Here is a 24,410-nt window from a genome sequence, read left to right as displayed (position 1 = left end):
AAATGAAAAATGTAGCTTTATTTAGCCTGGCCCAAAAGACAGAATGCTAATAAAGATGAAATGCAGGCTGACAGGACACTGAGCTTGTGTGAAAAAAAAAGAAAATACATGTTTGTATGGCATGTGTACCTCTCTAAATTTCACAAGCCTGGACTATTCAGTGGAAAATAATCACGTAGTAGCACTATTTTGTGAGAACTAGTGCCTTGTTCCTGCAGTTCTTGTTTTTAAACTTCTCTGCTTCTGCAGGAGGAAAAAAATTCAGGAACAGGCAATATATGATGAGTTCTGTTTCTTTCTAGGACAGAACATATCCATTGCCATATGAAGAACAAAAATGATACTTTGGAAGAGAGCAGCTCTGTGATTTGTGATTCTTCTTCCCTTCGCAAGGGAAAGGCAGCTATTTTTAGTCAAAACAAAAAATCAGTAGGAAAAAAACTGATGGAATGGAAAGCAGTAAGTTGTCAAGAATAAAATAGTATTACATGGTGCCTAGTTAAATTTTCAAAACATACTAATAAATTCTGATTTGCATGTAAAACAAAACACTACCTTTAGTAATTCAATTACAAAAGAATACCTGTGTCAGTTGCATTTATTTATTTATTTATTTTATCTACAGCATTGCATACACGATGATTTTTTTGTTGGCCAGTACAGCTGATAAATAAAAAACCCGTTACACTAAAAGTAGCATTAAAAATCTGGAAGGAATGATATTAGGTTCCAAATACTGAATTTAGCTATTACTACAGGTAAAACTGGAAAAACTACAGGTCCCAAACTGCAAATCCTTATGGGCAGATTTCATTTCCACTAACAGTTGCATTAGAGTTCCCAGGGCTGCTTATGTGAGTAAGGAATACATATGCTAAACTCTGAATTTAAATTCATCTGATGTCTAAATGTCTGTAAGGCATACACATCAGATTTTCTTTCTTGGTTATCTTGATGGTCTTGAGCTTATGCTACAGGAAAATGCTAATCAAGTATATAATACACTGGAACATGTTTATTAGAAGTAAGCTATAATGATGAAAAGTGATCATTTCTCCTTCTGCATATTACTGCGTGCATGGGATCGGCCTTCACCAATGTTGTTGAAAGTACTGTACTTCCAAGAATTGACTTGTATATTATTTTACTTTTTTGGAAGATTACAATCAAATGCATATGACAGAAACTAGTAACACTGGAGGAAAGTTATTACTATTAGCCAGTCTACTGATTTATAACCAGAAACTGAAATCCATTATCCTGTCTTTCAAAGAAATAAAGACAACAATTATAACACGGTTACAAAAAACCTGAAACAGATTTAAGATGAAATTCTACTTTCACTTGTCTTGTTTTCCAGCTGACTCAGTAAGAGCTGTACATGCAATAACCAACAGAACTAAAAGGAAGATGTCTGAGGAACATACCTGCGTTTTCATCTGATTTATTTTTTTCCCAGGATTCTTGGCAGAGGTTTTCTTTTAACTTTCTGCATCTCGGACAAAACTAAAAAATTTGTTCTTTCTTTCAGACAGTGACTGCAGTGAAAAGGAAGAATAGGATAAGGTGTTTCAAAGTCAGCTGCAGAAAACAAAGAAAAAGGGATTAATTAAAAATCCCAGGTCAAAGCAAATCTACTTTAATATTCACTATGATTGATCACAGGCTCCCAAATATCTTGTTATACAAAACAGCATAATAAGCTTTAGGGTAAAATGCCTCAAATTTGGTAACTGAGAATGGAAAACTTTGTACGAAATGATGGGAAGTGCTGCAACCACCGACGAAGGTGAATATTTTAGCAGGTATTCTTCTTCAGGTAGAGTTATTTGAAAGGGAGTAAATTAAATTACATAGCACCTCCTTATGTCGGTAGTTATTCAGAAGGCAGAATATTACTTTCAGAAGCACTGCCATTCACATGGCTTCCAAACACCAAGCAGACTGCAACTTTCTTGGGGCTGAGACTGACAGGCTGAGTGCTTTTCACTTCACATCTTCAAAAACAAGTGAACTTCATGAGATTTCATGAATTAATAGTTTGAGATTGCATGGCTGTAAAGAACATGCTTTCTCCCCCAAGTTACGTATCACAGTTTATCTTCTGAAAGCAATGGTGTAACTGCCACCAATTTTATTTTATTTTATAAATATGGTCATTCAAACCATTTTGAGTAATTTGAAGTCGAATATCAGTTTCTGAATCCTGCAAGATGGCAAGACACGCTGTTAAGTCATTTATGTTTTAATCTGCAGCCAACTCTATAACAACAACCCCCACCCCGCTGTTTTTTAAAAACCTCAAAGTTTATTTCAGGTTTTGCTTGAGTTTCAAAATTAATTTGTTTTCCTGCTTCAAGAACCTGTTGCCTTTTCTTTTACATTTAAGGCTTTTCTTCCTCTGAGGCATATTTTTTCTTTCCAAGTTTAAAACTTTTACTGCTGCTAGACATGTATCTTGTGAAGGCCTTTAAAAGGACTGGGAATCTACACAGATCAAATAAGTATTGACAAATAGATTTTAAACATCTGATGTATTTCATGCATATTTATTCTAGAATGCCCGACACGTTTTTCTTTTAATATGGAAAGTAATTGTGAATATTTACAAACATTCAAAATGTATTAGCTACTCCTTTCCATAATTCTGGGAGATTGGGATGGGAGGGAAAAACCACCACATGAACTAGTGCTCAAATTAAATTTTATATTGGAAAAGTTCAATTTCTACTCCTGTGTTTCGGTCTCACTGCCAGCACAAGTCTCATTCCCAGTATATTTACTGTTAGCTGCTATTTTATTGTTTCTATAATTTATTAGTTTGCTTACAAAAATGTAGATAGGCTGCATGTTCATTTGTCATTCTTTCTTTATTTTTGTTCCTGGCAGCTTTGGAGGCTTTCCAATTCATTAGGAACTGTCTTTCCATTTCTTTAATTTCTTTCCCATCAAGGGATTCTGTCAAAGAGAAGAGAACATTTTCTGATACCTGAAGTTAACTAAAAGGCTGTACAAACCCGTATGTAATGTGCACTGATTCTATATTTGCTCTCTTCAAATCTTTTTTCCTCTTTTTAGTCTTTTGGAAAAAAAAAACCACCAATATGATACTCATATTTAAGCTGCAAGAGTGAGTTGACATGCCTTAATTACAAAAAGCAGCTTTGTTTTTGTAACTTTCACGGGAAATATATATATTTCACATTCCGTTAACGTGAAATACCTTATAGAAAGTTTTGAAGAAAAGCTATGCTCTTACACAAGATATATATAGATGCAGAAATTCAGGTTAAGGAGAAAAACTGCGTTCTTAGCAATCAAGGAATCCTTGTGCTCATGAAGACAGACAGACAGATTTGGCTCTTTAAGATTACCTTTACTTACTTAGGTACCATAAAGCTTTTGCTGTATGCTTCCTTGGTTGCATCTGCATTTTTGAGTCAGACCAAATAAAATACCTCATTTGGCCACAAATTTAGGTTGTGTTAGAACTGTCCTAAGGCACCGTTATTTTCATTGTGCATATAGGCTTTTCCTTTTTCTTAATGTCCAGTGTTTTGTACTCTCAGAAAAAAGAAAACCAAGTTCTGTAATTAAAGAATTTTAAACAACTTTTTTTTTAAATTTTGTCTTGTTGTTTAAACAAGAATTAAAAACAACTTTTAAGATAATTTCCACCATTTTATTTCCAATAAAAAATGAGCAGATAATTTTTACTTGTTTCTACAGTATGAATACTTATGTATAGAAGACTAAGTTGCTTCCTTTTATGCTAAAATTTTCTCAAAATAATAATGTAAACTGCAGTTTAAAGAGCACAGTAAGGTTAAGATTAACAAGTACATTCACAACACAAGTGTAAACTGCTTTTAAGTTTAAGGACAAATGTTATAGAACAAATTCAAACTGTGCTACTGTAACTGTGCAACTAAAACACCTAAGCAACTACTACGATAGGGGAGTAGACTAAACTTAATTTTGAAAATCAGTTTCACAGCATCTGGAATATGAACACAAAAAAGTGTATTGTCTTATAACAATCTCACCAATCCTCTATTATAAAATGAATGATTACTGCTACGAATAGCAAAACTAAGCAACACCGGTCATGCAGTTGATTACATAAGCAGGTTTAGCTACATTACCTGTACATACATTAAAAATTTATCATTTGACATAAATACCTATGGCAGTAATTGTGTTTACATACATAGTGCAGTTCAAGAACAATTAATGTATCAGTTATTTCCTAAAACAGTGAGGATTATGAGTGGATTTTGGGGCTGGCCATTGGTTTTATTTTTTACCTAAAGTCCATGACTGTACTACAATCCTGTCCCTGTACTTTGGCTTGTGGCAGATGGGGTTTCCTGTAAGATCCATTCCACGTAGCTTTGTCCATTTGTTTAATACAACCTCCAGATCCTGCAGTTGATACAAGAACAGAACATTGTGATTGTTTTTCCCCCTCCAGAGTAAAATTCAATAGTAACGTAATTTGTTCATCCAGACCCAAATCCTGCACACAGAAATAACTTCAGTGAGACTGTTTGTGTATTAATATGCACATTAAGATTGTGCATTTTCAAATACCATGATGTGTAGCATTCCCTGAATATATCATAATTGCACAGAAAAAATGGTAATCCATTTGGAAAACTCTGCCTTTTTAAGGTTAGAGTAATGCCAGCTATGGAAATTACCACTACAATCCCACTTATAAGCACGTAAAACTGAGGAATTACCAGCGAAAAAATTTGGGTGGTATGTAACGTCTGTTAATGCATCCCCATGGTCTCACAGAGCCCTTAGAGTATCAGTGCCTGATTAGATTTTGAAAGAATTGTGGAAGAATAAATACTTTACAGAGGAAGAACAGACTCTAAAACAGCTAAAAATCATGCAAACCACAGTAGACTGCCTTTCTCTTTATATATATGTAAAACTGTATTTTACAGGAGAAGCAGTGATCCCCCCCACATATCTGTGGGTGGTCAGTTATAGTATTGGCCCAAATAGTGAAATTTTTGAAATACACCTTTCTCCATCTGGGTTTCTGTCTGGTTACCCAAGGGCAGTATGACCTAGATAAAACTTCTTCTGTCTTTTAAATACAATAAATTCAAGTTAAAAGGATGCAAAGCTTAGCAGTTTGGTCGTTTCAACTCAGATACCCTACTTTCTGAAATACTTTCTTTTCAAAATTTCACTTAACTGTCATTCTTGATAGGCTTAAGGAGGGATTCCAAATAATCTGTATGAATGTAAGAGGAGAGAGAATTTACGTTCTACAGGTGTAATAATTTGGAAAAAAATCTACTAATCATGATGTGACAGATACTAAACTGCAAAGTCTGTAGAATTTTGTAGCTTGATGCCAATAATGAAGTATCTAGCAATGTAGATATCTCTTAGCTCCTTCAAATTTAGAAAATCACCTGGGTAATGCAAGTAAGAAGTCCAGTTTTGGAGGCTTTACTCCCTTGGTAGAAAATTCTCCTGGGAATATTCTATGGGTTATATAATACATATTTAGAAGAATCACACGGAAGTGGAAGTGGCAGCAGAGCCTCACACATTGATGGTGATACCATCTATCATCTATTGTTAGCCAGTGATGGTAACGTCTTTTCATAAAAATAGAGAGCAAAAGTTTTGTTCTGTGAGGAGCAAGACTGATAAAACACTGCAAGAAACTCTGAGGACCACTCCACATGAAGAAATACTGATAAATCTCATAATGTTACAAAGCAAAGCTTTATCAGAATAGCAATATGATAACCCCCCCCAGTTTAGGTGCTAACACTTAATCACAAACACACCAATTTAGGTGAAAAATATTTTAGTCTGGACTTATTAAGAATGAAATAGCATTTAGCAAGTGTATTTATTCTTACCTGAGCATTCAGGCATTGTCATTGAAATCTGGAATGTATTCGAGATTTCACTAGAAAGAATGTTTTCAAGTAATAATTTTGCAACACAAAATTGTCTATTACTGAAATAAAATGCATACAGTTTAAGTTTGATGAATGTATACAAAGAGTCCTGTAGATTTTGTTAGCTGTTACTCACTTGATAAATGACCCAGAACATGCTTACTCCAGTGTATGTTTATCTAAGAGCACACTAATCCTGTGCTGAAATATGATTACCCTTTCGATACGCTCTAGTTGTTCATTGCCTTCCTGTCTCTAATAAAGTGCTTTCACTTCCTAGCCTTTCAATAAGCTGTACTAAAGGGACCAGACACTCTTCTGGGCAGTCTCCGTTTGATAAATGATCATGTCATGCTATCACTTTGAGGTCTGCTACAAAATACTGACGAGCAAATTATATTCCATTGGGGGGGGGAAGAGGGGGAAGGGCAAGTGCCTTAGGAGGCAGCTGTAGTGCTGGCAATATCGTTCTTACCAATTAATGATGGCCATTTAAGAATTGGTATTTGACCAGTATGCTCCAGTTTTTATCGGAAACGTCTAGTCCAACTGCCCTAACTACATCTACAGACAGCAATTTGTCACCGTTTTGACTACCTGTCATAATCTATTTGAGAAAATCTATAATTTTTCTCTTGTTCCTGACTCAATTCTGAAGTGAATGAATTAATCTTTTGTGATATCCTCTTGTCATAATCAATATCGGGCAGAGGTTGAATAAATTAAAGACTTAGAAAATACAGATTTTTATAGTATTTCTAGTTACGATTTCTCTATCTATCCAAATACTTACGCAAGTCATAATCTTCCCAAAACTACTGTAATTAGTAAAGAAATAATATTCTGGCTTTTTGTAAACAGGAATAGTTGTGTTTTGTTTTGTTTTTTAATAGGAATAGTGTTTTTTAAAAATTCCCTTAGTATTCCAACCTAAATACACTGCAGCCTAGAAGCCTTTGTGAACCTGACTAAAGTAAACCAGAACCTAGATAGGATAAATAAATGAAGTAGCAAGAAAAAGAAAGCTAAGAAAAGCCAATTCTATTTTAAAATCAATTATGTTTTTGATAACTGACCTAAGACATGCTTTTTACATGTGGTAGGTAGTCATAGTAAGTTTTTTTGCATTAATTGAGAAATATTACTTAATTTTGTTCTGTTTACTGTTCAGACTGCATTATATAAACTTCAGCCAGGTGAAACAAGATCATATGCCTTGACGACTGTTCATTATGCTAACAATGCCCTGAATTAGCCAGAACTTGAAGTGCTTTAATTTATTGGCCCTAATTTTCAACTATGCTGAAATCAGCATGGCACTGTTGAAAAGCAAGGGAGTATGGGGTTTCATAACAATGCGAAAAAACTGAGATAAATGTTTAGATACAAAATAATTTTACTATACAAAAATGAGAAAAGTCTACATGAGAAGATATTGTATTTAATGCATTTCTTATGCCTTTCACATTTCCCCCTTCTGCAAAGATTCCATATTATTCCTGCTCCCATCTACCTCTGCTACACAGATCAGTGCTGTTCACCAGCCCTGCTAAGACCTGGATGGCTCCTCTACAGCTTCTCTTCCCACCAGTGAAGTAGAGCTGGGTACAGAGCTCTGCAGCACTCCCCTGTTATGCAGCACCACCACGGCCTCTGATCAGTGCCAAACGTTCCTGGGGGTGACCTTGATGGCAGTGATGGGGAGCAGGAATGGGAAAACGGGGTGTAGAGCCTTTGGCATGAAAAAGAGGTATACTTCAGAGTTTTGAAAACAGAGGGGCAAGAAGGAGGAGAATGGAGGCAGCTTGTGTGGGAACGAAAGAGCATTTCCTGTGCGTAAGAAGTTCAGCCAGCAGAAGAAATTAAGTATATGTAGTACAATGGCATTCCCCCTATAATCCTTTCAGCTATCACAGTTGTAGAATAATGTAAGCTCTGGAATAATGAAATTCAGTGTTGCAAAAAACCTGAAACATACTCAAAACTTCCCTCAACTATTTTTTTTAAACAGTTAGCAGATGTATACAATTGTTCTGCTAGGCGTTCACTGTAAGTTAAAGCCTCTTAAGCAGAGCTAAAACGGATTTTTTTAATATACTTTGCATCGCATACTGCTTTTCAACAGCTTTTTCTAAATTTATATAAGAATTTATATTAGTGATAAGTGGCGCCTACTAAAATGTAATCTCTAAAACACAGTAATTGTAGCTGGCAAGTTGGATATCCAGCTGCATCACACTGTCTGTTAGGCATATTCAATATGGTCATTAATTTTACAGGTCTGCAAGGGTGTGAATAGAAATACTCTATATGCTCCATGTTTTCAAAACTTGGAGATTGTTTAGAAAACCCAGAGGACAGTCACCTTCAAAATTTCCCAGAGCTTGATCCAAGCATAACTGACAGCAGCAGCAGCAGCTAACTCAAACGCTAACCACATAATTTTTCAAAATCTGTAACATGGAAATCTAAATGTCTAACTGATTTGGGTAAATGTTAACTCTGGTCTTCCTGATAATGAAATAATGACTTTTAATAATGATTAAATAATACATACACTGTTACTGAATAATACAGTCCTCTCCTTATTCTCTTTCAGAAGATACTGGTTTTTCCTCTGAGATACTGGAAACACTGTTTCTGAACTGGCATCCTCATTCTTAAGAATAATTGTTTTTTTGGCTAAGACAATCTTCTTTTAAGATCATCATCACTGAAGTCTTTTGTTTTTATGAGAAAGAAAACAATTCTAAAAATCTCTGTAATATATTTTATTTAGAAAAGGAATGCTTTTCAAAAGGGAAGCTTTGGAGAGACTACCTATTTAAAAAAACCTTACTGTTATTTTGATGTAACCAACACATTCAATATGGTTTTAATTACCCAGCAACAGCCAAGATGAACTCTATTTTGATATAAATTCAATCACAACTGCCAGCCGGAAACACAGCTTGAAATACAATACATTAATAATCCTCTAGTAAAAAAGACATTCATCATTCAACATTTTTTAATATTAAAATGTAAAAAATTAAGAGCCCAAATAAAATATATTGACCTAGAAATTTGCTAGATTATGCATACAAAGTCCTGGAATCTCCTGTAAAAAGAACTGCAAATTTAATGTAAAAGATATTAAGTGTTCTAAGAAGTAGCAAGAATAGTTATTTTAATAATTACTAACCAATGAAAGTTAACATTTCTAAGGAAATAGAATGTGTATGCAAAACAGTAATGAAAGAGTTTATTTCAATCAAGGCTTTGACTTGGTGATTTGGGTTAAGATTTAAGCAAATTCATTTCAGTATTTATTAGTGAAAGTATAAATTTCAAATAAAGCACAACACCAAGAGCATAAATACGTTTATTTCACTTGTTTTAGCTGCTACTGTAGAAATTAGAGCTCTTGCTTATGAAGACATGTCTTTCCTTAGCAGAAAATTATGGAAGAAATTCACTCTTTACTTTCAAGACAAATACTTCTTTTGCTACTCCAGCACCAATAGTCAAAAATTCATTTTGATACTAGAAAGGCTGCAAAATCAGCTACATGATCTGATATTCAAGCAGCAGCTTTTATTTACATTAAAATAGAGAAGATCTGTAATACGGTAAACTATTGCAAGTTAATTAACCAACAATGGCCACGTCATCTTTGCACATTAAGCCACAGACAGTCACTCAAATGGCCAAAACATACACACTAACTCTAAGTTTTGGACATATTCTATTATAGTTATAACTTCCATGCATTTACTACTCAGTTGATAGATGCATGCACAATTGCCACTCCACGTAGGATTAAAGGACATTGGGACATCCTGGATAAATGGTTCTCCACGTTAAATCTCAACGAGATTTTTGGATGAGAAAAGGCAACACACTTGGAAAGTCAGAGGTTCAGTAACTGAAGAAATCAAGTTTATTTTTACTAACCTATTTAGTGATAAAGATTAATTTGACTGATTTCTTATCACCCATACTAAATGGAACAAATATTAATTTTAATACCTTCATATGTTGAAGTTGATTGTCAACTGCTCTAAGATAAGCAAGATTTTCCAAAACTGCCAGTTCTTCTAATTCATCTATGTTGTTATTGCTGATATTCAACACAGACAAAGATTTCTGGAGGAATAAAAGCAGAAAAAGAAAATTATTTTTTTCATGCCATGCATGAGTCAAGTTGTAAATTCTTACAGAAAGTTCTCTTAAAGGAAGAACAAGCATATGAAACAGAAACATGCAAATAAATACAACTACCACATACCTCACACATTGTTTTATCTTGGCCTTGCATCTTGTCCTAAAATGCTGTTTATTTTAGTTTTGAAGTCAAATCGAAGTAAGATTATTCCTCAGTTATGTCAGTACTTCATAACAAATACAGAATTTTTATTTTTCTCTAAACATGTTAAACTGCTTTACAGAGTTCTGCAAGTGCTACTAACTCTAGATTCAAAGTCTGAAACAGACACAGTAATTGACTGCCTTTTCCAAGGTTACATCTGAATTGCATAGAGCTGAAATCCGTATCTGATGTCCACGTAGTCTCATTTAACAGCTGGACTATTCTGTTTTGCTTTCAGGCATAATCCTACAAACTTCTTGGTATACATACCTCTCTTCCTTGCCCCTTCTTTGGAACACTAGTGAGCCATATGATGCACTTTGTCTTTTGTAACAGACAACAGTTAGAGAGATCTTTACATTCTAGATAAAAAGTAAATGTGTTTCAGGTATTTAGCCCAGGAAGCACTTAATGTAGTTTCACGTAAAAGGAACAAGCTTATATGAAAAAGGGCACCAGTGAGTTTAGATATGGGATTTACCATTAGTTAGAAAACATCTATTTCAGCAGCGTATACAGGAAAAGTAACTCCCATCTAAAATCTGACCAAGATCTACGTTGCAGGCAGAAATTACCAGTATCATCCTGATACGCACAGTGCATAAACTTAATCTCCTCAGTCAAAAGATTCATGATACTGTCATCATCAAGACATTTGCTCGTGGTATACAGAGACCTAAATGATCCCATGTTTTTGGCTCTTTCATCTCTGACATCATTAAGAGCCAGAAACAGATAGAAGATGATGAAGTGATGTCTTAAAAAGGGACCAAACACTTAGCACTCGAAGGATAAATATAGAATGTTTTCACATGTAGCTTCCACAAAGGTGTTACATAGGCAAGAATGTAAAGTGTCTCTTAAAAAAAAACAAAACAACACAAAAAAAAATCCACCACACCAAAAGACCTTAAATAAAAGCCATGAAGAGCAAAATGCTAGTGACTCTAGGCCTGGATGCTGAAAAACACTGAAGTATGAGAGCTATCCTGGGAAGATTATAGCTATATAACCTCCCTCTACTTTCACCATTTCTCCAATATAGAAGGAACAAAGTAGAAGTGCTCCCACAGGAATGGCTCATTTCTATTAAAAGAAAATGGCACGACATGTTGTGGATTGCTTAATCTCAAAACAGCAAGAATCAGAGCTAGGTCAAATGTTTATGACATACACACGAACAAAAAAGCTCACTTTACAGTGAGTTCTTCATCTTCACAAAAAAAAGCTCATCAAGCCCCAACTACACTTTGGGAGACACAGCAAGATGATTTTTTTTTTTAGTATAGAACTACATCTATTAGTAAATACAGTCTATTTTGATAGACATTTGATGAATTGATAGGATTTGACTACATTTGATGTTTACTGAGCAATTTACATGTTGAAAGAAAACATCAAAAGGTGACTTTCCTGAAATCTTGACCTACCACAACATACAAAAATGGCAGAACTAAAACTGAATGCTTTTGATTGTGTTGCTCTTAATAGCCAGAAAAAAAGCTGTTTGTACCTTTTGCCATTGCATTCTCTAGAGAAATACAGGAGACAGTAAATAAACTAATGTAACAATCAAATCAGAGAACTATCAACAAACTAATTCACTACAAACTAAGTAGACTAAGATAACTAACTGTGGTAAATTCCTACCCCTTTTTTAGTTTGTTCACATTCTGTGGGTATAGAGCATCCACATATATCCTTACTTCCTCTCTGTCTTTATTCTTATTTCCATCCTTCACAGAAAAATAAAAGAAGAATCTGCTGGACTCCTTGCTTATATGAGAATTGGGATGGGAGTACCTTGGTAGAATCTGAAAGAAGAGCACCAACTGGGAGAAAAGGAAAACACACCATGATCGAGTCCTAATCACTCCTCCTAAAAATACTGATCTACTGATTAACGGCTCATTGAAATTCTCAAAATGTACTTACTGCCAGGGACCTAAGAGATCTTGGATCAAACAGAAGCTTCTTGCCAGGAGGGAGGTGTTGACTTTCAATATGTAGCTCCCTTATTTCTTCTAATTTATCCAAACCCTCTACCACAGTGATGCAGTTGCCCCCCAAATATCTGCAGAAAAGAACACAAAATAGATTTAATACCATTTGAAAGCAAAAGCTAACACAAGGCCTCAGTGTATATATATAAAAAGTAATATTTTAAGTGTTATTGAATAATACTTGGAAATGATACTAGAAAAAGTAAATAACCTACCATGTAAGTAGAACACACAGATAACAGATCCAAGATTTTTTAGGGGTTTTATATATTGCTACTATTATTAAATGGCTGAAAAAGGAAAATAATTTAAATGAAAATAAATATGTTAAGATGACAGACCATCACTTTACTTCTATCATAGGACACTTTGCTAAAAAAATTCTAAGCAATTACTTTTAATTGAAAAGCAACATTTAAGAGCTAAAAGGACCTTACTGGCTACATATTTTTTTAATTTCTTAGTGTAATAATTTTTCTTCTACTAGTAAAACAAATGCATGTTTTTCAACTTACAGTTTTTCAAGGTTTTTCAGCGATGAGAGATTTTCCATACATGTAATGCAATTGTTCTGAAGGTAAAGGTGTGTTATGTTTGAAGCAAAGTCCAGGTTCTGGATTTGACTGATTTGGTTGTCATATAAATACAGAACTCTAAGATTTTTACACAAAGAGAGATCACCCTGAAACAAACAATAAGAAATGAATGCTACATAGAGCTCACTCACTGCCTGCTTCTGGAAGATGTTGATTGTTTTTATATTTAAGTTCTGCTGCATGATTTCGACATTTTTATCTTTACCAAACACTTTTAACAACTATTTTTCCTCAAAAAAATGAGTGTCAGTAATCATCTCCTGCACAGATTTAAGACTGAAATCTATCATTACTGTTCTGCCGTACAGAAGCTGAGGGCTACAGCCATCATCAGCAGGTGCACCACATCCTGTGTGACTTCATTCCCTTCCCTGCCTTCATAAGTCAGGTTTCAGAAAAGCACAATTGTTAGTGTAGTTGTCTCCATCAAACCTCAGTGATGTAATGGAAACCAGTTCTTGGCAAAGGAATACTGATTTATAAAAAAACTTGCACTTCAATGTATTTTAATACACTTCCAAGTCTAAGATGACACTCAAATGTCAAGTTTCTTTGAATGTATTATTCTTAAATAACTAAAAGTTCACATATTCCTATGAGGGTTTCTGTAAAGCTTCTCTATGGCATCTGATGAACCAGTCCTAATCAAACGGACTGATCAAGTTAGTAATTCGCTATGGCTCTGCACATTCCTAGGAGTGGGCTGAATAAACCCACTTGCTTGCACGGATCTGCTCACACAGAACAAGCTATTTAATCTTCTTGACTGAAATCACACTTTTAAAACAGAAACCCACTATACACAACAATTTAGTGGTTCAGGGTTCAGCAGTTTCAAAATGTGCTCAGTATCTTGAGGGGATTTGAATCAACTTGGGACTTACTGAAACCTGTATAAATTTCCTATTATTAAACTCAAAGGAAGAAGAACTGCTTGCAGGTTTAGTCTTTGAAAATTAAAAGGTCATGGATTATTTTTTAAATTAATAAGCCCCAGGGAGCAATTTAAAAAAAAAAAAAAAGTAGATTTTAACCTGACTAATTTGAAAAAGCAACTACACCAGTCCAAATTTGTTAACCTCACTTGGCTTATATCCTGTTCCTGGACTCCCCTTTCTTTTCCCAGACTTCCTCTGAAATCTAAGGAATAAATCAGAGATAGATTGAAAAGATTGTGCTTTGCAAGTTAACAACTTCTTGTAAAATTCCCAAGACTACAAAATATATGGCATTAACGAGAATAAAAGTAGTGTTGCACTTAATAGTACGTAATATCATTACTACTTCCTTAAAAAAATATATCTGATCTGCAAAATTACTAGCTCATTACATCATCTTCACTTCCACAGTCGCATTTTTATAAAGGTAACCATCAAGAAATACAAGTCTTTAAATAAAAACCCAAACTGTTGCTGAAAACATAAACTTTGTCTTTTAACCTCAGACCTAAAGTCTCCAAGATCACTATAGCTAGATTTCACTATATATAGCAGGGCTAGAGCACTGCTTTCAAAGCCCTACACCTACTGATGCAACGGCAACAGCCTGGCTGTGTTCTGTAGGAAAGGTGTCAGGTCTAAATTATTAATTTGAAGTATTCTCTTTCTTAAGTGGCTAAAGGGGTGAGCAAGTGGAGTTATCATGTCCATTCTGGTGACTTCCTGAAAGCTCCTTTACAATGTAGCAACTGTACAAAATAATCAAAATAGCAAATTGTTTTAGCTTTTTTTTTTTAGAGCTGCAGATTCAACATTTCACCTCTCGTGTAATTGCTTACATGGATTTTCTATTTTAATTAATTAATGGCAAAAATAGTGTACCAATAATATCCTTCTTGTCTGATGCACAGATGATACAGATTGCTACAGTTTCAGGTAAATAAAGTACTTCAACAAGATTCTTGCCATATAAAGAAAAAAGCATCAGGTCAATAATAAGAAACCCTCCAGACTGTTGGAGTTACAGTCACCCACTTTGATGTTTTATATGAGAAGTTACAGCTGAAAGATTATTTTCACATTTCAAATGCACACACATTTAAAATCCATTTAAATACTTTTACATACAAGCAGTGTTCTGCACAGTAACAGCAGTGAATACTGAAGCATGTTTCTAAACAGATATATTATTAGGGCTTAACTGCAAGTCAATATAAATGTTAAAACATAATATGGCTGTTATAAAATAGAAACTTGTCTTTGCTTGTTTGTCTCCCCAACTCTAAACAACTCATCATAACAGTAACTGCAAAACATTTGAGCAGCCAAGTTAAAAAGAATAAAGATAAATCTTACAATTGCATCTATATTTTTATCTGATAAATTCAGATGAGTTATTTTTCGCAGATACTGTCCAAAGTCCTCTTCGTTGCGATTCTTGTGACTGATGCTTTTAGCAATTAGGTCCATTGTTAGTCGAACCATAATTCTGCAATAGGCCCAACTGCTCTACCACTTCTTTTAACAGTGTATGCCACGTGCTCTTGTAAGTAGTTTTATATAATGCCTTAAAAATAAAAAGGAAAACATTATACTACTTGTACCCCAGCTCTTCAACAAAGCTTACATGTATACTTCAAATGTGGTGTTTCGCCTTTTTGCTTACAGTGACACATTTACATAGTCTTTCCTGCTTATAAAAAGCTACCCTTCTTGCTGTCATTTTTTTTCACTTTTAGTGTATTAAATAACATTTTAAATAGATTGTTATATTTGATTTGTGGTTTCAGTGTGCTTAAGAAGGCTATACTCTCGTCTTCATCTTTTTCATACAGAAATACGAGCACAATGGTCCACAGCAGAAGTAATTCTCACACATAAATAGCTACTTAATTGCAGCTCATAACCTAATTATTATTTAGAAAATACATCATTCTGTATAGCAGGTTGTACAGGCTGTGAGAAGTGGCAAAACCCTACGGTATTCTTTATTCATCTGCACAGCCATTTTGTCATGCACACCACTGCACGTGCATTTGTTATGCACAGTGAAAAACCGAGTTTTTCACACGGAGGCATACTGTAGAGGTTCTCACAACAAAACCAACTTTTTTTTTTAAACTCTGGCCACTGTCCCAAGTGAGCTTATATATCAGGGAATGGGGGGCAGGGAAGAAGACAAGACACATATTTGAAACTGGACATGTAAACGGCCTGGGGAGAAAAATAGCCTAACAAATAGAACTTAACAACTCAGAATAAAAAGGTTGCTTTTTTTTTAGCCTACATATAGCATACATAATGTACATAAAACAATGTACATTATGTATTTTAGCCAATGCATAAAATCCCCACATCAGTGTATCAAAACAACTGACAAGACAGAAAAAAGCATCCCAATACTAACACTCACGCAGCCACATAAACCAAGGCACGGAGAATCCTCCTTGCCCGTATTACGCTTATGAGAAACTAAGCAAAAGCAAAGATTGAAACTGTGTAGAAAAAAGAAACTAAAGGTCAGCAGTTCCCCCTTACCCATGCGGGTTTTGCTTTTTTGTTTTGTTTTTTTAAAAGGTGGGGGAAGAACGCTGAATGGACTTTTTTTTTTTTTAAACACTGAGAAGCATGCTTCTTTCTTGCTTTTTTATGTAAAAAAACTTTTCAGAGCCTTTTCTTAGACTTCTTCCAAACCAAGCAGTAACAGCAGGCTGCCAGCCCAGGGGGGGCTCCCCGTGAGGTAGGCCTCCCTAGCTCCCAGACCCCTGAGCTTTGCCCGTCTCCCCCACCCCAAGAGAAGCCTTGAGGACGACGCGGACCCGCCGCCACCCCGCGCAGCCGGCGGGAAGGCTGCTTCCATGTCCCTGCCCATAAGCCAAGCGGGACAGGGAGGGTGCACGAAGGACGAGGCGGGACCTGCTCCCCACATCCATCCCATGAAGAAACTACCCTTTCCCCCGCCGGCCTAGGCGAGACCCCCACGGCCCAGCCCGGCGCGGTCCCGCCCCCCCCTCACCTCCCGGCCGCGGCAGCGGGACGGCGGGCAGAGGAGAGCCGCCGGCGCCTCCACGCTCCCCCCACCGGTTGCCGGGCAACCGCACGCCAACGGCCCGGGGGGGCGGAGCGCTCCCGCCGCCGGGTGTGGCGCGCGCCCCCCCCACCCAATCGGCGTTGAGGAGGGAGCTCAGGCGGGGGGTGCGCGGGGTTGTTCGAGCCCGTCGTCGCAGGGGCGGAGGGCGGCGGGCTGAGGCGGGCTCGCTGCCCCCCTGGCCCCCTTATGTGTCCACGAGGGTGAACTGGGGTGGGGGAGCGGGTGTTGCGTTTTAGCCAGCAGTCATGGGCCTGGCTTATGCCTCTGAGGCAAAGAGGGTTGCTGTGCCACAGGCACAGGCGTGTCTTGCAGCGAGGGTGGCCTCTCGGCTAGCTGGGGCCTGTCAGCCCACTTCAGGCGTCTGTGGAAGAGGAAATTGCAACGGGAATATCGCAGAGAAAACTTTGAAACCTAATGCAAGTGGACTTTGAACAACATCTGCCCTGTGAAGAGCTTACTACTTAGAGCTTACCTTACTACTACCTTAATAATGCTATGTGTTCCTAAATTTTGTTTACCTGCAGTCATTCCATCTGGCACTGGTGCTTCTTCCTGCATGCCAGGCATTTTTGTGAGCGTGAATTAGTGGCAGAACCAAAATTATGTGGTTCATTTCCCCCATGCTTAAATTGGGAGGGTTAATAGTTTAATAAATTGAGTGGATGCTGTATTTAACAGCAATGTTCTATAAAAAAAGTTAGCAAATGTTTAATACATTTTTCCTATGATGAAACATTATTCCAATTTGGGGTGGTTTTTTGAAATCAGTATCATATCAACTTTTCTGATGTCTTTTAAAATGAATTGATTAATTGCTGATTACGTAAAACTGAGAGGAGGGGCTGATTTGCCAGAGGGTTTTGCTGCCATCCAGAGGGACCTTGACAGGCTGGAGGAATGGCCTGACAGGAGCCCCAAGAAGTTCAACATGGGGAAGTGCAAAGCCCTGCCCCTGGTGAGGAACACCCCCAGGCACCAGCGCAGACTGGGGCTGACCAGCTGGAAAGGAGCTTGGCAGAGAGGACCTGGGGGTCCTGGTGGACACCGAATTGAACATGACCCAGCCGTGTGCCCTTGCTTGAAAGAAAGCAAATGGTGTCCTGGGCTGTATTAGGAGGAGCATTGGCAGCAGATGGAGGGAGATGATCCTGCCTCTCTGCTCAGCACTGGTGAGGCCACACCTGGAGTGCTGGGTTCAGGTCTGGCTTGCCAGTACAAGAGAGACGTGGGCATACCAGAGAGAGTCCAGCAAGGGGCCGCTAAGGTGATGAAGGGGCTGGAGCATCTCTCCTATAGGGAAAGGCTGAGAGAGCTGGGAGTGTTCAGCCTGGAGAAGAGAAAGCTCAGGAGGATCTCATCAATGTACATAAATACCTGAAGGGAGGGTGCAAAGAGGACAGAGCCAGGCTCTATCCAGAGGTGTCCAGTGACAGGACCAGAGGCAACAGGCACAAACTGAAACACAGCAGCTTCCCTCTGAAGATCAGGAAACTCTGAGGGTGACCAAGCAGTGGCATAAGTTGCCCAGGGAGATTGTGGAGTCACCATCCTTGGAGATACTCAAAATCCATCTGTCTGGACACAGTCCTGGGCAACCAGCTCTAGGGGACCCTGTTTTAATAGGTACGTTGGACCCGATGCCCTCCAGAGGCCCCTTCCCACCTCAGCCATTCTGTGATTCTCAGTTAAGCATCTGAATAACTCACCGAATAAAACTTCATACACTATGTGCTTGCTGTGTTGGAATGTAAAAGTGCATGAGCTGGACAGTGAAAAAATATATTGTTTCCGATGAAACCAAGATTAGGAGTTTATTTCTTTTATAGGAAAAATGACACCAAATGTTGTCACGAGCAAGCGTATACCACTTTGACCTTTGTTAGAAATGCAGACAAGGTATAAAGACCCATCCGTCCAACCTCAAATTTCCTATATCCTTCTCTCAGAGGATACGAAAGATCACAAAATGTCCTTATTTCTGTGGTGGAATCCAAACTGAGCATGCCCTGGAGCTGCTTGTTCTGGGAAATGTTTCTGTAAAAAAAGCATGTTAATATTCTGAAAGTTAATTTTGGACTTAGTTTGTTTGCCCTCACGGCTGTAGATTTTGCAGGTGTCTCGGGCTGTCGTTAGTAATTTGATTTAAAGGCAGAAAAAAGCTATGAGAAGTTTCAGAGAGAGTATTTATTCATTAAGATTTGAAATAGGATTCTCATTTGGTGGCACAGAGTATTAAACAATCAGCTGCATACGCTCCAGGATGGCAGTAATTTGGCTGAGTACTAAAAGTCCTTGTCTTCAGAAAAGCTTTTGGCAATATCAGTGTAAAACAATCGATGGCTATATTTTTTACAGTTCCAGGTTGGAATGTTGAACTGAAATTTACTTCCAAGGACATAAAACACCTTAAGAGCTTCCCTTGCATAAGCACTCCCATGCATTCTGCATAGAGCTATTTCTGCATGTATGGATTCTATATGTGGGGCGTGGCATATAATGAATGAGACATATCCTTAGAAGATACTCACACTTGTAACTATAAAACATTAAATTCAAGCCTCACGATTTCTGAAGAACTTTTTCAGGGCTGGATTTCTTATTCAGTCAGGCTTTTTCCTGAGTATCTCTTGTCTTCCTTTTTTGTGGCTAGACAGCTATATAAAATGGAGTCAACACAGTTGCTTCAGTAATTTGTTTTAATATGTAAAATATGCCCAAAACAACTTTTTCACCAAATTTAAATCAATTTTAGTTTTTACGTTTTCAAAGGTAGCAAATACAAGTTTCTCAAAAACATAGGGCAGAGCAAATAGTGCTTTAATTTCAATAAACTTGCAGAGACCTGTACTGAAATGTCTTTCTCTGAAAAAATAAGGCGATAATCCATGAGGTTTGGCATCGTCAGTGTGGTTCCTCAAGGACATAGTGCTTAACCTGTTCCTGATGTCTCTGCCTGTACAAACCGCCTAGTAACTTTTAAACCCATCAAGCCAACTCTGGCTAAAACCAGCAAAGGGGACGGGCATAGGATGGCAACAAATTCTACCGTTTTTTACAAAATTCAGTGACTGGTTAGCAAAAAAGATTCCTAGCCTAGCATCCTCATTTGAGGGGGGGGCTGAAGCGTGACCCGACCAGTTACATGCTCATCTGGGGGGTGGGCATTAGCCTGCCTCTGTTGGCAAATCAACAGCCTGCCTTCTGCCGCAGCTGGGTAGGCAGAAGGGAGAGCTGGAGCAGCGTGGGGATGGGAACTCCAGCGGCGACCCACTAACCTCTAGTTACCGTCGGCAGGGAATAAGATACTGCAGGAGACAGGGCATCATTATTTTGGATGCTCATGAATAATAATTCTGGTAAATATGTTGTTTCCTCAGTTTTGTCCATGTCAAACTTACTCTGAAATAGGCGTAGCGCAGTGTAACTCTACATGTTTGTATTTCTATCCTGGAAGTGGTTTAGGTGAGACATGTTCCTGGAATAATAATGGGAAGCCCTAACCTTGAACGCTGTGCTTCAAGTTCCTGGACTTGTTCTGTTGTATGGCAACTGCTCGACAACACCTCTTGATTCTTGATTTTATTTGAGCAGGATCTCATGCACGCACAAGTAACAACAGATTACGCATTCAGAGCTAAGCTGCTTTTTCCTCCCTGTGCTGGAGAAGCACCGCTGTGGAGCTCTGTCCTTGCAGTGCCGCCTTCTCCCTGCTGCCCACGCACAGTTCGTGCCTCATGCTACTGCTCTTTCACCGCTTATACCTTATCACTTCTGCCGTGACTGGATTAACGCTTTTGCTCATACTGACTGCTGATACCAACAGCGCTGTGTGAGCCTAAGCAAAACCAGAGCTACAACAGAAAACCACTAATGTGATTAAAATGAGATAGATAGCAGGCTGGCTGTTACAAAAATTCCTAAAGTTATTTATGCAAATACAACTCAAATAAAATTAAGATATATCCAATACCAGACAGGGTCTGAAGCCCAATATAGGTAATTATTATTATAAAACTTTAAGGTCTGTTATTAGTACAAAACTGTTATCATCATTGATAGCCTTTCTGCATTTCCCAGCATTAAAATCTGCTAAAGCCTGGAAGTAAAAGTTAGTAGAAAACTTTGTTAGGAGAAACATTTTATCTTTATGGTGTTTATAATGTATTTATACAAACGTTGCATCTTACCTCCAGCAGAGACTACAATGTTGATTTGGGAAATGCAGGATTCTGTCTCCAAATATGAGCAGTAAGAAATAATTCAAAACACATTTTTACAATTTTCACCATAGAGAAAACAACAGCTTTCCAAATATTGTAATGAAGTTTGACAGATCAACCAAGAAGAGAAAGTAAAAACGATTATATGCTGCTCTTATTCAGAAACAGCCACAAGGCGTACTGGTATCTCAGCATTATTTTGTTGAGCACCACATAGAGAGCAAATATGAGCATTCACACAGTCATCACTCTTTCTTCTTAAATAGATGTAAGATGTTATTTACATGTTATTTGTCCCTGGCTGATGTTTTTCATAAATATTTTTTGTGTTAAACCATTTTTGCCTCTTTCAGAATTTTACCTAGTTTTTAAAGTGGAAAAGGAAGACATTCCACAAAAACTTGGTATAATGAGGAGCTAGTTTGGAGTTCGCATCACCATATAGAATATGTACATCTTGTTCAAGTTGGAAGAATAGCTGCCGGTTTAGTACCTCTAGGTTTCTCCAGTTACATCTCCACCTTTGTGAACTCAGACTGGAAATGCCTCCTTTGGAAACAGAATAAAAATATAAGCTTAAATCTAACCTCAACCGATACAGTAAGTGAATGCAACTTGTCTTCTGCTGGAGAAGAAAGTTCAGATGGTTGTAATTACTGAAGATTGCATGCTATTAGATGCAGGCACATAAATTAATTTCCTTTTATAATAAAGTAATGCCACTGCAGTTATACACAAGCCCTAAGGTAATCGGGTCTAAATCAAACAGAAATTCACACAGGAAATGATGGACAAATTATGCAGGAGCTGAATGCGTGTTTCAGTTGAAAACGAAGAGTTCCTAAACCAATATATTTATAGTCCCCGCAAAGGGCTTAGGCATTTCCTATCTGTGATGATCTAAACAAACTCTGCAAAACAGAGTAAACATTCTTTGCTAACAGCATTATTAAGAATTGTTATTTAAGGTGGTGCTGTCTGACAAACTGGGGATGTAGCAGTGACCTTTAGTGCATAAAAACAGTAATACTTATATATCCTTTTTCGTCTGTATTTTTAAAAGGCTAATGATCAATCTTTGTATTTCCTAGAGGAAGACAGGCACTAGCTCTGGCAAAAATGCCTTGCTAAAGTTTATGCACTCCTGGTTTGTGAAAAGTCAGGAAGAAACCCCAGTTCTCCTGAGATGCAGTCCTGTGACCTATCCACTAGACCATGCTACTTCCCAGAATACTGTAGTTTTCAGAAAGCCCTGTATGAAGCAATTTTTCATAATTAAAAACAAACCAAATGTCACAGCAAATATTTCATATGTTAGAAGTTTCATCTGAGGGTCAAAATTAACTTTCCTAAATTACATATTTCCTCGTGGATATTATTCCTCGGCTCTGAAAAGAATAACTACAGCTCATAAAAAATACACCCTGAGGAACAAGATACTTCATTAATTCCTTAAAGGTTTAGCATAATTGTTTTTAACTCTAGAAAAATCCTTCAACTAACTGGAGACTGTCTGATGTCAGGTCTTCAAGACTTGACACAAGAAAAAAATTTATACGTGCGTGCAATTAATCTTATGTATTATCACCCCATATTTCAATCATCTTCACCTCTTAGGGACTTGCACCCTTAAAATGATGCTAGCTCAACTCTGTAGTATTTAAATTTTGTCTGGTTTTGTACTTTTGAAAGTATTTGTTTTTATAATTTTATTTTAACCTAGTTTATGGTATGATATACAAAATATTTTATATGGGGATTTCAAGAAATACTTTAAATATTGTATATAAACATGTTAATTATATGTTAGTAGCATAATGAGAGTCCAGTTCTGATTTGGACTAAAAAGATTCTGATTTGCAATAAGAAGAGACAAAATAAATAGTATGTTTATCAAAGAGAAAGTAACACAGCAAGATTCTTTTAAAACATGGACCTAAAATTAAAAAATCTCCAACATTTAGCAAAGGGGAAAAAATAAGTAAGACAATGTTTAATTATATTTAGTATATTTTTAATCTTATAAACAAGATAGTAACATGTCAGCAATTAGCTTTATATCCTGGATTCTTGCATTTTTAACAATCAACGTTAAATAATCAGCTGGCATTACAGTTCGTAATAAATGGAGGAGCACTTTGGAAACACGGTATGCCTTGGGGCAACATGCTCTGCTGTGCAGGAGTGATCCGGTACTCAAGTTCATGGCAACCTTATACCTTCCTAAGCTACTCTATCTGCAGGAACAGCCTGCCGCACTGACGTTTCATGAAATGCTGGACAGGTTAAGATAAAAACAAAATATCCAAACCCAGACGGCGGTCGAAGCTTTATAAAGGCACAAGTGATAGAAATGCAAGAAAATGATGCTCCATTTACTGAATAGCAAGTTCAAAAGAGCTCATTCCATTTAATCTGAGCTCGTGTACACAACCTGCCACTGAAGGCAAGGAAAATAAGGGAGTCCCTTGTAAAACAGGGTCTGAACAGCGATGTTGTGGGGTCAGGGGGGTTTTCCAGGGAATATCAAAGATACAGGGTGAACGTTGCTGTTGTAGCCAGCTCACAGCTGCCTCTTCTAGTACTAGAATCAAAGATAATTTATGAAAAGCTCAAGGAATATTTCTTCTGGCCTGGTGTGAATGTGAGGTAAGGGACGACTGAAGAACTTGTGATGCTGCTCAAAAGCAAAAGATTAAGGTTAGCCTTTTTATTAGCTTTTTCTAAAGCAAAAATACTTCTTGACTTCAGTAAGGTTGTTGATACAGGGACTGCTTGCTTGTAAGAGTAAAAATTACAGAGTTTGTAACAAAATCATGGTGGCTCACGGTGGCAGAGCGAGTCTTTGGGACGGAAACATTTTCTAAAATTTGTCTTACTTCAGTGTATCAAGATTATTGCTTAAAACTCCCAGTTAGGGCTAATCCTTCAGAAAGGCTCAGTCTCCAGTAGACGTCTAACGTAAGAGGCCTAGGGAAATGCTTAACATCTAGTAATTCCCATTTCCCCTCTGAACAAGTGCCAAGTTTTTGAAAATCTGCGTGCTTCGTGGTATAAATGGGGGCTGCTGGATGCAAAATTATTTTGGAAAAAAATTGGCCCTAATAGCCTGATCACCTAATTTAGCTTTTTTACAGTTTTGTTAAACATTATCTACAAACATTGCTAAAGCAAATGCAACCAGAGTGAAGATGTTACATTTTACAGATTAGTTAAGAATATACCCACTAAGTAGGTAATCTAATTGTTTATGCGGGACTTCAAAGCAAAAT

General features: G+C 37.2%; 1 protein-coding gene across 1 annotated transcript; it reads right to left on the bottom strand.

The window, feature by feature from the left end:
- Positions 1-1,431: 1,431 nt before the first annotated feature.
- PPP1R42 (protein phosphatase 1 regulatory subunit 42) lies at positions 1,432-15,390 on the bottom strand. The gene is made up of 7 exons (XM_064445436.1): positions 15,184-15,390; positions 12,809-12,975; positions 12,226-12,364; positions 9,951-10,067; positions 4,308-4,425; positions 2,830-2,958; positions 1,432-1,581 (listed from the first exon to the last, which is right to left on the bottom strand). Exons 1-7 carry the CDS (start codon positions 15,310-15,312, stop codon positions 1,445-1,447), a joined length of 936 nt encoding a protein of 311 aa, XP_064301506.1. The 5' UTR covers positions 15,313-15,390; the 3' UTR covers positions 1,432-1,444.
- Between the last annotated feature and the right edge of the window lie 9,020 nt (positions 15,391-24,410).

The sequence above is a fragment of the Phalacrocorax carbo genome, chromosome 2, assembly GCF_963921805.1.
Source record: "Phalacrocorax carbo chromosome 2, bPhaCar2.1, whole genome shotgun sequence".
In the NCBI taxonomy this organism is placed as follows: domain Eukaryota; kingdom Metazoa; phylum Chordata; class Aves; order Suliformes; family Phalacrocoracidae; genus Phalacrocorax; species Phalacrocorax carbo.
The sequence above is the reverse complement of the archived record's forward strand: the minus strand, read 5'-3'. Positions and strand labels throughout refer to the sequence as shown.

Coding starts and splice junctions, on each gene's coding strand:
- PPP1R42 (XM_064445436.1), bottom strand. CDS start 15,312: ATGGTTCGACTAACAATGGACCTAATTGCTAAAAGCATCAGTCACAAG. Junction 12,365..12,808: donor CTGAAAAACCTTGAAAAACT/GTAAGTTGAAAA, acceptor TCTTTTCTGCAG/ATATTTGGGGGGCAACTGCA. Junction 2,959..4,307: donor AGTACAGTCATGGACTTTAG/GTAAAAAATAAA, acceptor TCTCTTTGACAG/AATCCCTTGATGGGAAAGAA.